Raw genomic sequence first — 13,400 nt, forward strand, 5'->3', positions numbered from 1 at the left:
CTGATGGTCCCTTCAGGCAGAATGCGCTTACGCTTCTTCAGGCGGCATTAACAAAATATGGAATCATTCTCTTTGTTCCCAAGTTTTGTGAAACAGCAACCTTACCGTGTCCAATTTTGTTCAAGGATTTCTCCTTTGGTACAACAAAGTCACCTGAACGAAGAGGAAAATGAGAATGAGTACATTGCTGACCTGCACTGGCTGAGTAAGGCTGCTCTCCAATTTAGCTCAGGATTTTAGACCTCCCAGTTGCTCAGTTGGTAAAGCCACTTTGTGGTGAGAAGGTTCAGCCATTTACAAGGCCCCAGGCCTGACCCTTACCTGTGTTGTTAGCCTTCATAACCCTGAGTTAGGGAGTTAGAGAACAAAAAAAACCCAGCCAAGTATTCACTCATGAACACTTTGCAGTGATTCCTGTATAACAGTGACTATACATGGATATTATGTGATAAGATGGCTGATATCCACTGTAAACCCTGGTCATTAATTAGCACAATATCATTCACTATCAAAGTCCGACATGAAGAATCACTGTGTGAGGAAGTTCCTGGAGGACCCAGTATCCTTGGAACTGTTTCCCAACAGGAGCCAGTGGCTTCAGGAAAGGAAAGGAAAAACATCTTTGCAACATAAAGAATGTTGGCATGGTGGAGGTCCAACAAACTGCACAACTGACAAGAGTAGATCTGAAGCCAAGGTATAGCAGAGAGTTACCCAATTAATAATAATGTTTATTATTGTCACAAGTAGGCTTACATTAACACTTGAGGCCAAATACATCGGGAAAGAAAAGGGGCATTTTCATCCCAAAACGCCGATATACGGTATATGTTATCACAAGCCGTGAATTTGCATTTCTATAGTGCCTTTCACATCTTTAGGAAGTCCCAAACCACTTAACAGCCAGTGAAGTGCAGTCACAGCTGTGGCAAACCAAAGAATCATAGATGGTGCAACCTAGAATGAGGTTATTCAACCTGTCATTGCTGAGATGGCATTTAACTGGAACCATCCAATTAGTCGCACACCCCGACTATTTCTTCAATCTCATATAATCTTTTTTTTCTCTTTCAATTATTTATCCAATTCTCTTTTGACAGTTACTCTGAAATCGATTTCCAGCATCTATTTCAGGCAGTGCTTTCCCGATCGCAACTCACAATGTCGAAGACATGTTTCCTCATGCCATGCCCAGTTCTTTTGCCATTCAGCTCAAATCTGTGTCCTCGGATACCAAGCCTTCTGTTGGCTGGAAAGATTTTCTCCTTTTTTTTACTCTTATCGAAACTCCCGCTCGCGATTTTTGAGCAGCTCTGTCAAATCACCTCTTCACCTTGGGGCAGCTGGTTACCATATGGCAGAAATGAAATAGACGATGGGGTTATGGGGAGAAGGCAGGAGAATGGGGATGAGAAAAATATCAGCCAGGATTGAATGGCAGAGCAGACTCGATGGGCCAAGTGGCCTAATTTTGCTCTTATGGTCTTATTATCTAACTTAGTGGTGTTGGTGGGGGGATAGATGCTGACCAGAATACTGGGAGAACTCCTCAGCAGATTACTACTTTGATGTCCATTAACAGAACCTCAGGATATAAACCTCCTTGCATTTTGGTCAATGTTATTGCCTCCGCCAAAATCATTTTATAAACAGATTAAATGGACACGACTTTCATTGCTGCTTCTGAGATGTCGCTGTTGCAAAATGACCAGCATATTTGGGGAGATAATAAAAGTAATTGCACTTCAAAAACTGATGCATTACGTGAAGTGTTTTGATGTGATAATAAAGGTACTATAAACGCAAATGTTCCTTTTATTAATTAACCTGAACACAGGCTGCGTTTGCCTTTACCTTTGTCATCGAATACTCCTTTTTCAAAAAAGAATCGAATTTTGTCCCCACTTGTCAGGAAGTACTCCTTGGTTCCCTTAAAAAAAAGTTGCAGTAATTAACAGCAAGTGCTTGACAAACCAGAATTTGTTATGAAGCAGAGATATCCAACCACCATCACACTTGCTCACCTGCATCTTTTGAGGCCAGTAAGGAACGCATTAAGACAAAGAGAAAGAAAGAATGAATCTCAGTCTCTAAAGGCCATAAAAAGCCAGGAGACTTTGACGACATGTATTAGTGAAAAGTAACTGAAAGCAGGTATTAGGAAGAAGTTCCTTACTTAAAGACTGGTAAAACATTCAGAATAACCTATCAGGGGATAATAGTTGCGCTAAAACATTTGGAAATTTCAAAATTCAGTTGGATCTTGAATTCAAGGTAAACTTGAGTTCATAGAATAAACATTGTTTTGCTTTAAAAAATACTTTTCCATTTCTGCTGTACCACACCTGGGGCGGAATTCTCCAAACCCCCGCAGGATCGGGGAATCGCCCTGGGCCGGCGTAAATCCCGCCCCCGGCATGGCCGGAATTCTCTGCCACCCGGGAAACAGCGGGAGCGGGAATCACGGCGCGCCGATCGGCATGCCCCCCAAGGCGATTCTCCGGCCCGCGATGGTCCGAAGTCCTGCCACTGACAGGCCTCTCCCGCCGGCGGGAATTGGAGCACCTCTGGTGCCGGTGGGATTGGCGGCGCGAGCGAGCCCCCGGGGTCCTGGGGGGGGCGCGGGGCGATCGGACCCCGGAGGGTGCCCCCACGGTGGCCTCGCCCACGATCGAGGCCCACCGATCGGCGGGCGCGCCAGTGCCGTGGGGGCACTCTTTTTCTTCCACCGCCGCCACGGTCTCCGCCATGGCGGAGGCGGAAGAGACCCCCCTACCGCGCATGCGCCCGTGGTGACGTCAGCGGCCGCTGACGCACCGACGCATGCACGAACCGGCGAAGGCCTTTCGGCCAGCCCCGACGCCGGGCGGCAGGCATCAAAGACCGTTAGCGCCGGTTTTGGCGCCAGTCAGCGTGGCGCCAACCACTCCGGCACGGGCCTAGCCCCTAAAGGTGCGGAGAATTCCGCGCCTTTGGGGAGTCCCGACGCCGGAGTGGTTGGCACCACACCGCTAGGCCGGGAACCCCCGCCCCGCCGGTAGGGGAGAATCCTGGCCCTGTAGAATGGGCCGTGTGCTCCCCATATGACAATCTATTAAAAGTTATGGGTCAGGTGAACTCCATGATACACTTTGGGGTTCTCTAAACCCTGGCCCATAACAAGCTCCTACGACACTGAAAAGGCTCAATGCCATACAAGACAAAACAGTCCGCTCAATCCTTAAACATTCACTATCTCTACCATAGGCATACAGTGGCAACCATCTGTACCATCGACAAGATGCACCGCAGCAACTTACCAAGCCTCCTTCAACAGCACCTTCCAAACCTGGGATCACTACCACCCAGAAGGACAAGGGCAGCAGATGCATGAGAACACCACCAACTGCAACTTCCCCTCCCATAACCCTGACTTGAAATTATATCGCTGATCCTTCATTGTTGCTGGATTATAAACTCCCTCCCTAATAACACTGGGAGAATTTCTACAGCACATGGACTGACTGCAGTTGTACATGAAAGTGACTCGCCACCACCTTCTCAAGGGCAATTAGGCAACCAGTTCTGGCCTCATCAATGGAGCCCACATCCCATGAAAGAATAAAAGAAAATAGCCTAAATAGTATTTGGGTAGGGCAGATCTTGAGTATTGCTGGAAAAAGAGACATGATGTTGAAGCATTTTGCCTTGGACTCATCAGGACAGATTCGCAACAATCCCGTAGTCAAAGGAACAACTATTTATTTCACTCTTTTAAATTCAGCACAATGTCTCTTTCTTCAGTAATAATGCAAGAAAAAAATCTCCCAATCAACACTTGTTTGGACATTTATTTATTTTCAATTCTACCCCAGTACTACATACATGATTTTTATTCATTTACGGGATGTGGGTGTCACTGGTTAGGCCAGTATTTATTGCCCATCCCTAGTTGACCTTCAGAACGTGGTGGTGAGTTGCCTTCTTGAACTGCTAAAGTCTTTGAGATGTAGGTACACCCACTGTGCTGTTAGGGAGGGAGTTCCAGGATTTTTGACTAAGCGGCAGTAAAGGAGAGACAATATATTCCCAAGTCAGGGTGGTGAGTGATGGGGGGGGGGACCTCCAGGTGGTGGGGTTCCCAGGTCTGCTGCTTTTGTCCTTCTAGATGGTTGTGGATTTGAAAGGTGCTGTCTGAGGAACCTTACAGATGGTACACACAGCTGCTACTGTTCGTAGGTGGTGGAGAGTTTGAATGTTTGTGGAAGGGGAGCAATCAAGCAGGGCTGCTTTGTCCTGGATGTTGTTGAGCTCCTTGAGTGTTGTTGGAGCTGCACTCATCCAGGCAATTGGAGAGTATTCCATCACACTCTTGATTTGTGCCTTGTAGATGGTGGTCAGGCTTTGGGGGGGTCTGGAGATGAGTTATTCACCGTAGGATTCCCAGCCTTTGACCAGCCCTGGTAACCACAGTATTAATATGGCTAGTCCAGTTCAGTTTCTGATCAATGGTACCCCCAGGATGTTGATTGTGGGGGATTCAGCAATGGTAATGCCATTAATGTCAAGGGGCGGTGGTTAGACCCTCTCTTGTAGGAGATGTCATTGCCTGGCACTTGGGTGGTGCAATTGTAACTTGCCACTTGTCAGCCCAAGCCTGGATATTGTCCAGGTCTGGTTGCGTTTGGACATGGACTGCTCCATTATCTGAGGTGTCGCGAATGATGCTGAACACATCTGTAAACAGCCCCAGTTCTGACATGCTGGAAGGGAGGTCATTGATGAAGCACTGAAGATGACTGGGCCTAGGACACTCCCCTGAGGAACTCCTGCAGTGATGTCCCGAGCTAAGATGGTTGACCTCCAACCACCACAACCATTTTCCTTTGTGCCAGGTACGTAGATGGGCTTTGGATTGGTTTCACAGGTCGGCGCAACATCGTGGGCCGGAAGGCCTGTACTGCGCTGTAATGTTCTAATGTATGACTCCAACCAATGGAGAGTTTTCCCCCTGCTTCTCATTGACTCCAGTTTAGCTAGGGCTCCTTGATGCCATACTCGGTCAAATGCTGCCTTGATGTCAAGGGTAGTCACTCTGACCTCACCTCTGGAATTCAGCTCTTTTGTCCATGTTTGAACTAAAGAAATAGGTGACATGGAGCCATGTCCCAAATTCTAACCCAGTCTTGCTCATTTAACTGGAAAAGAGACATGCCATTTATCTCAACTAGAATGACGGAGTTGGAAAAACAAGCATGGAAAATAAACAGAAAGACGTTAAAATTCCCCCAAAACAGATCTAAAGAATGCAAGTACAAAAGCAAGAGGTTAATGTAAGTTCTATTGGTCAATCTGACGCAAGTCAACTTTCCTTTTGTATTTGAAAATTTTAGTTTGTTAAAATAACACATCCATAAGACACACTGTTATACACACAAAGCAACTGCGGCACATGTGTAGTGATCATTGACAAACATTGAGTGTTACAATTCCAGTTGCTGTTATAACTGGGCGGGAAGATGATTCAAAAGACTGTGGGCAGGATTCTTTGGAAACCGGCGGGGCAGGCAACTCCGGCGCAAAGGAGTGGCGCGAACCACTCCGGCGTCCGGCTGCCCCGAAGGTGCGAAATCCTCCGCACCTTCAGGGGCTAAGCCACCCCTGGAGTGGTTTGCGCCGTGCCGGCCGGCTTGGAAGCGGCTTGGTGCCATGCCAATTGGCGCCGAACGGCCTCCGCCGGCCGGCGCGAGTTGGCGCATGCGTGGGTGTGCCAGCGTGTGCTGGCATCATCCTCGCGCATGCGCAGGGGGGGGGTTAGTCTCCGCATCGGTAATGGCGGACCCGCACGGAGGAATAGAGTGCCCCAGCGGCACAGGCCCGCCCACGGATCGGTGGGCTCCAATCACGGGCCCGGCCACCATGGGGGCACCCCCCCAGGGACAGATCCCCCCACGCCCCCCTGAGGACCCCGGAGGCCGCCTGCGTAGCCAGGTCCCGCCGGTAAGTACCTGTCATAACATACGCCGGCAGGACTGGCCAAAAACGATCGGCCACCCGGCCCATCGCGGGCCGGAGAATCGCCGGGGAGACCGCTGCCAATGGCCCCCTACCGGCGCAGCACGATTCCACCCCCGCTAAATCCCCAGCACTGGAGGATTCGGCTGCTGGCGGGGGCGGAATTCACTTTGCACCCCCCCCCGGCGATTCTCTGACATGGCAGGGGGTCGGAGAATCCCACCCTGTACCTTTACGATTTTTTATAAACCGTGGAGGAACAGAGTCAGAGGACCACTAATTAGTTTTAACGACAAGAAAAAAACCATATAGTAAACTTGAAAAAGCCGAATTATGTAGAATATTCCTTTGCCCCCCCCTACTTTATCAATCACACACAGATTTTAAGATTGACGCAATTACAAAGTACATCTTCAGCTAGATTGATTCCATTAACACACAAAGACCCTTTTAAGCACACAAGATGACTGTGGTCAGACACACTCCTCTCTGAACCCAGGTGAATATCTGTGGAATTCTCCTCAAAATCCCTCCAGATGATTCTTGTGCTGTGAGCGAGCTTCTCTCACCGAACTCCAGCTTCCACACCGAGGGATTTAAAATTCCGCTTTCGAAAGTCAGACTTTCCAATCTTCTTTTAAGTTATCCTTTCCCTGTGCTGCTTTTATCAAGGTTTCACTTTCAGGTTTTACACCTCTCCCTTCCAGTTTTCTTTGTGTGAAAGGCTTTTACACAATTCCAAGTCCAGCCATCAATTTCCACAAATAATACCTCTCAAACTGTAGTAATTTCTTGCAAATCTTAGCACTACTGCAGATATCTTTCTGGCCTCACGGTCTAATGCCTTGTCAACTCTCTGTGACTTTACCAAACAGTAATCTGGTCTGTTTCCCTGTTTCCTCTGTTCTGATAACACTAGACTTCTTGGAAAATGCTTTTCATTTTTCTATTTTCCGTAACTAGCTGGACTTTCGGTTTCTAGCATAACTTTTCGTAGCCATTACTCCATGGCTTTTTTTTTAGCAAGGCTGAGAGAGGAGCCCCCTCTTTAGCCCTCTAAAACTAACTTCTCCTTGCAGAGCTGTGAGTGCAGCCTCCTCTCCCGCTGCCTGTCTCCAACCTCAATAAAATTCAGCTAAACTAAAACTCAAAAGCTTCTCTACCTTACAAGGCCCCAGTTGTGAAGCAACCACTGCTGGTTTATTTACTGTTCACACCGTAGCCCCCTATAATCACAATAGAGACAAGTTTTGAACTTAAACCAGCCCCCAAAGATACAAACACCTTTGTCCAGCATGAATCTAAATATAGGTTTTATCCTTCCAGGCAAAGAAACATTAAATTAAATTAATTTAAAACTATACCTTATTTCTAATGTTTAACAATACAAATATAAATCCCTTTTACAGCAATACCCAATTCCTTCACACACAATTAAACACCGACCTGTGTGCGAACCTGTTCCGTTTCTTGCGTTGAGAATTGAGTCCGAAGTTCTTTGGGGACCTCCATCTCATCAACGATGTCTGAGATCCGTGCTTTCAGGGAGTCACACTCAGCCGCTGTGAAAAACCCTTCAATTGCAACAAAGCCATCTTTCCTGAACTGAAGATGAGGAGAAATAAAGTTTTAACAGACAAATTAGATCCAAACTTTCTCATTAACCTCTTTACTCGTGGTCGGCACAGCGATAACCCTCTCACTTCTGAGTGAGATGGTCGTGCGTTCAAACCTCTTGTAGGAGTTCCACACATAATCATGCCCTAATATTTAATGTAGTGATGATGAGTGCTGCACCATCAGAGGAGTCACCTTCCGGTTGAGACATTGAATTGGAATTGCGCATGTGTGTTTGGGCAGATTGAAAGGGCGCTGATGCCAGTTTTCAAAGAAGACCATGGAAGTTCTTATTATTTGTGTCTCAGCGAGCACGGTCAAAAACAGATTAGCTGATTATTTGCATCTCTCTCGTTGTTTGTGGATGTGGAAAGGAAATTAATGAGTTGCCAATTTAGAAGCATGCTGGGAAATGCTTGACTATAGTTAACACTGCTTTTTAGCCAAAATAGGTAGGTCAGGTGGTCTTGGACTTATGATAACACATTGTCCTTCGAAAGATAACAAAATGTGTACTCAAGTTGTTTTTAGCCAAGGGCAAGAACATACGTCCTACGTATTTCAGCTTACGTACTTTCCAAGATCTATTTAATCTAAACGTGGCTGTTTACTTCAAACTGTTATTTCAGACTATAAAAAACATGCTGTCTTCAATCGAATCTCAAAGTGCAGTGCAATGGCTTTGCAGCTAGAACACTCTCTCTCCGCAAATATATTTGTGTAAATAAAATTCCTTAAATCGAACCTCGAGGAATTGGTCCTTATTAAGATTTCCACGACAGTGGAACTTTGTAGTTTCAAGTTGGCTGCTGCATTTATCTGTACAACAACCGTGGCAATGCTTCAAAACGAACTGGTTGGTCGTGAAGTGCTCTGAAACATTCCTATGGTCCGAAAGGTGCTTTTTAAGGGCAAGTTTATCCCTTCTTTCTTTAAGCTGGCAGGAAGAAGTATAGACTGAACATGCAACATGAAGTGACATGTTAAAGAATGAGGGCCAGTTGACGCGACGGCTGTGGTTCAGTGGGCAGCACTCTTGCCTTGGAGTTGAGGGTTCACGACCCACTCCAAAAACATGAATGCAAAGATCAAGGCCGATGCTCGAGTGCTACAATGATGGAAATGCTCCCTTTCCGATGAGATGTTAGATTTAGGTTCTGCCAGTCCCTTTTGGTGGACGCAAAAGATCCCATGCCATTATTTGAAAGAAGAGCAAGGGACTTATCATCTGATTTATCATCAGATTATCCGGTCATTATCACAAGCTTGTTTGTGGGAGTTTGTGGTATACACTTGGATGCTGTGGTCCCAACATTACAACTGTGACAACACTTGAAAAAGCACTTTGGGACGCACTGAGATCATGAACAGCGCTATATAAATGCAAGTTTTTTCATTAGGTGAATTGGACATTCTACGTTCTCCCTCAGTGTACCCGAACAGGCGCCGTTGTGTGGCGACTGGGGGATTTTCACAGTAACTTCATTGCAGTGCTAATGTAAGCCTACTTGTGACACTAATAAAGATTATTATTAAGAGGAGTGTTTGCATATTTGAATGGAGTGGTGGCACGGGAACTACAATTTGCCTCAGCAATTCCCTGAGTTGATGTTAATAAAATAAGAACTAGGAGCAGGAGTAGGCCATTTGGCCCCTCGAGCCTGCTCTGCCATTCATTAAGATCATGGCTGATCTTTTTGTGGACTCAGCTCCACTCACCTGCCCAATCATCATAACCCTTAATTCCTTTACTGTTCAAATATCTAACTATCTGTGCTTGAAAAGCATCCAACGAGGTAGCCTCAACTGCTTCACTGAGGAGTGAATTCCACAGGTTTGCGACCCTTTGGGTGAAGACATTCCTCCTCAACTTAGCCCTAAATCTTCTGCCCCTTATTTTGAGGCTTTGCCCCTAGTTCTAGTTTCATCCGCCAGTGGAAATAACCTCCCTGCTTTTATCTTATCTATTCCCTATGTTTCTATAAGTGTTATGGGCCAGGGTTTAACAACTCCAAAGTATATTATGGAGTCCACCTGACCTACAAACTTTATTTTGAATTTGGCTGGGATCAGCACAAGAGCCTGTCTTTCGCGTGTTACTCAATGGACTTCTTAGGCGCTTTTAATCCCAAAAAAAGCTTTATTCTAAGAATTTAGTTACCATTTGTATAAACACACACAGCAAGAATTTTTATCAACTACAAACATAAAGACCCCACACAGCTACAGTAATCTATGTATAACCCTTAATGAATTCCCCCTTAACTGTTCCAATTCAATAACAAAATCCAAGTAAAACCAGAAACCCCTTTTCAAAGGCGTGGCCCAGCACACGGCATTCTCACTTGTTATTGATACTCTGTTCCTCTGTTCAAACAGCAGATTTGAATTCCTTCCAGAAAGTTTTAAGTTACCATGCAGTCTGGAAACAGCTTTTAAAATGAAGATAGAGAGGCAGGCCAAAAAAACTTCTGCTCTCTGTCTGAGTCTGCAGCAGGCAAATGTGAAAGTGAAAAAAAAACCTCCCAGAGCCACAGCCCAGCTCCACCCATGCAACTCTGCTCTGCATAATTTAAGCCATGTGATAAGGCAAAAACTTTTCTTAAAGGGACACTCACATGACATAAGATCCCCCTCATTCTTTTAAATTCCAATGAGTATAGTCCCAGTCTACTCAGTCTCTCCTTGTAAGCCAATTCTCTCAGCTCTTGAATCAACTTTGTGAATCTCCTCTGCAACCCCTCCAGTACCAGTAAATCCTTTTCAAGCAAGGAGACCAATACTATATGCAGTATTCCAGGTGTGGCCTCACCAGCACCCTATACAGCTGCAACATAACCTCCCTGTTTTTCAACTCCACCCCTCTTGCAATGAAGGGCAACATTTAATTTGCCTTCTTAATTACTTATTTGGGATTAGCTAGAATTTCTGCGCAAGCCTGCTATTCAGTAATCCCTGGCAGGTGGCACGTGAAGACAGCTGTGATGTCCACTGGAATGAACAGCGCTTGAGACCCACGTGTGCTATGCCAGTGTATGTTAGAACTTGCTCAAACAGGGACAAAATACTCTTGGAAAAATATACTTTCACGTCCTCCTGCACCATGTCCCACAGCAAAAACAGCCTAGGAACCTGCTCCTGGAATTATGCCATTTCTGAAACCAAAATTTAAATACAGCGAAACAAAAACCTCCCATGGTAACAATGGATGCTGTCCCTCCTTCCATTGACAATTTACAATGATGCAGACGGATATCCCACGTAATATGGTCTTAAACATGGTGTAACGCAGATTCGGTGCAGCAATGGGGTTTAAATCTGGTATCAATCAGTTTGATCTAATGTCTATAACCTGGTGTGATGTGGATACGCTATGTTAGACTGTGGCTTAAATTTGGTAATGATGTATTTTTGAACACAAATCGCTCTACAACGCTGGAAACCGCAAACAGAATGTGCCAGAGATGCTCAGCATGTCTGACAGCATCAGTGGAGGGAGAGAGAAAGAGGGTTGAGTAATGTGGCTTTCCACTCCGCATTGGGCAGCACGGTAGCATAGTGGTTATCACAATTGCTTAACAGCTCCAGGATCCCAGGTTCGATTCCCGGCTTGGGTCACTGTCTATGCAGAGTCTGCACGTTGACGCGTCTGCGTGAGTTTCTTCCGGCTGCTCCGGTTTCCTCTCACAGTCCAAAGACGTGCAGGTTAGTGTCCATAGTGTCCAAAAAAGGATAGGTGGGGCTATTGGGATGGGTTCGAGGTGTGCAGATAGGGTGGAGGTGTGGGCAAAGGTAGGGTGCTCTTTCTAAGGGCCGGTGCGGACTCGATGGGCCAAATGGCCTCCTTCTGCACTGTAAATCCTACTATTTCTATGATCGTATCCGATATTCACGTTAGGTACAGAATCAAAACACATTTGCCGCCGACAGTGTAACAAAGTGAAGGTGACACAATCTTCACCGGGACCTCCTTAAATTAACAAATTAACTTTTGACCGTACGATTGTCTCACTACTCACCGCTGTGCCGAGTTCCTTGGTGGCCATATTACCTGTAAACATAGTCATTCGCCTTCAGCTGAACGGTGAGACTGAGAATGGAGAGTATTAACTAGGCAAGGTCAAGCTGCTCCGCTCTGTCCCATACACATGGGCACAGGCTGACACTCCAGCGTTAACTATTGGAGGCCAAAGGTAGAAATAAATGTTTCCCAACCTGCAGTGGTTCCAAAACAGATTTTTGAACAGGCGTCAGTATGACCTCGCAACAAGATTAGAGACAAACGAGAAGTTCGAGCTGATAGACAGCTCATTGATTGACGTTAATCCTTTACAAGCACTGGATAAGAGGCCTTTGAAAGGTTAATCTGTTATTATTTTTGTCCCAGGCTCTTACAGGGTAACCGTGTGCTTCTTACATTCCTCGCATTTGGATGATTCTGGGTTTCTGAGAATACATTCACAAGCCTCCTGCTGCCCTGTGGTTCTGGGCTTCGTCACTGACACGCTGAAAGGTTTCCCCCGTGCTGTGTAAGGAGACACTGAGACCAGTGATCTCAGAGCACTGAAAGCTGTTCAAGCGAAAAAGCCCAAGACAGAGGCTGTCCACACTCCCAAACATGCCCAGAACGTCCTCTCGGGTGATCCCCCACACACGTGTGGTGTGACGACCTGCACATCTGGACAGGCACGCTTGCAAGCGGGCGTCGTTCAAACTCCCGGTTGTTTCTATTTGAAGCCACGCACTGCGCTGGAGCTGCTGAATGAACAATCCAGTGACAGTGCTAATTTGAACCACTTACATAAGAACATAAGAACTAGGAGCAGGAGTAGGCCATCTGGCCCTTCGAGCCTGCTGCGCCATTTAATGAGATCATGGCTGATCTTTAGTGGACTCAGCTCCACTTTCCCGCCCGAACACCATAACCCTTTATTCCTTTTCATAGTTTCATAGAATTTACAGTGCAGAAGGAGGCCATTCGGCCTATCGAGTCTGCACCGGCTCTTTGAAAGAGCACCCTCCCCAAGCCCACACCTCCACCCTATCCCCATAACCCAGTAGCCCCACCCAACACTTAGGGCAATTTTGGACACTAAGGGCAATTTATCATGGCCAATCCACCTAACCTGCACATCTCTGGACTGTGGGAGGAAACCAGCGCACCCAGAGGAAAATGTTTATTCTTCAAAAAACTATCTATCTTTATCTTGAAAACATTTAATGAAGGAGCCTCAACTGCTTCACTGGACAAGGAATTCCATATTCGTCTCAATGTTAGGTGAGTATTTACACCTTTTTATTTGCACTTTTATTTCTCGGTCTAGCATTATTGAGCAGAGGCAAGAAACATCAGGGGGCATTTTTTTTGGTAGGTTAATGTATTAGTATTTAGCGTTTATAAATATGTTTAAAATACAAATAAGGTGAAAGGAAGATATATATTGTTTAAACTTTGCTTTGTCATGAGACTGTTAATTCTAATAAAAGGATACTTTACTGTATAAACTGAGTCTGGCGTCACAGAAAGTGAAAGAAAGGTTTCCTTTAAACTTTGCTTTGTCATGAGACTGTTAATTCTAATAAAAGGATACTTTACTGTATAAACTGAGTCTGGCGTCACAGAAAGTGAAAGAAAGGTTTCCTTTAAACTTTGGTTTGTTATGAGGATTTCATTCCATTCGAGGAACTATAATGGATAGACTATGATGATCACTCATTAACGAGTGTGATTGTCCACCCAAGATAGTCCGTGTTGCTGGTCACGGGTTCTGCGAGGCCTTGCGTGGCTG

The 13,400-nt window shown here is 45.8% G+C and overlaps 1 protein-coding gene across 3 annotated transcripts in view; it reads right to left on the bottom strand.

Moving 5' to 3' along the window:
- The window catches only part of phyhd1 (phytanoyl-CoA dioxygenase domain containing 1), a 32,019-nt gene extending 19,684 nt beyond the window's left edge, over positions 1 to 12,335 (bottom strand). Inside the window, exons 1-5 of one of the 3 annotated variants that reach the window (XM_038781550.1) lie at positions 11,827 to 12,335; positions 7,441 to 7,599; positions 2,025 to 2,030; positions 1,855 to 1,930; positions 106 to 153 (exon numbers count right to left, since the gene is read on the bottom strand). In XM_038781550.1, the coding sequence (XP_038637478.1) occupies positions 106 to 153; positions 1,855 to 1,930; positions 2,025 to 2,030; positions 7,441 to 7,506 (196 nt within the window). In that variant the 5' untranslated portion in view covers positions 7,507 to 7,599; positions 11,827 to 12,335. Of the gene's footprint in view, positions 1 to 105; positions 154 to 1,854; positions 1,931 to 2,024; positions 2,031 to 7,440; positions 7,600 to 11,630 lie in introns of all 3 variants that reach the window. The other 2 variants (XM_038781549.1, XM_038781548.1) reach the window with 2 other exon arrangements.
- Positions 12,336 to 13,400: the final 1,065 nt, after the last annotated feature.

This window comes from Scyliorhinus canicula, chromosome 21, assembly GCF_902713615.1.
Source record: "Scyliorhinus canicula chromosome 21, sScyCan1.1, whole genome shotgun sequence".
NCBI lineage: Eukaryota > Metazoa > Chordata > Chondrichthyes > Carcharhiniformes > Scyliorhinidae > Scyliorhinus > Scyliorhinus canicula.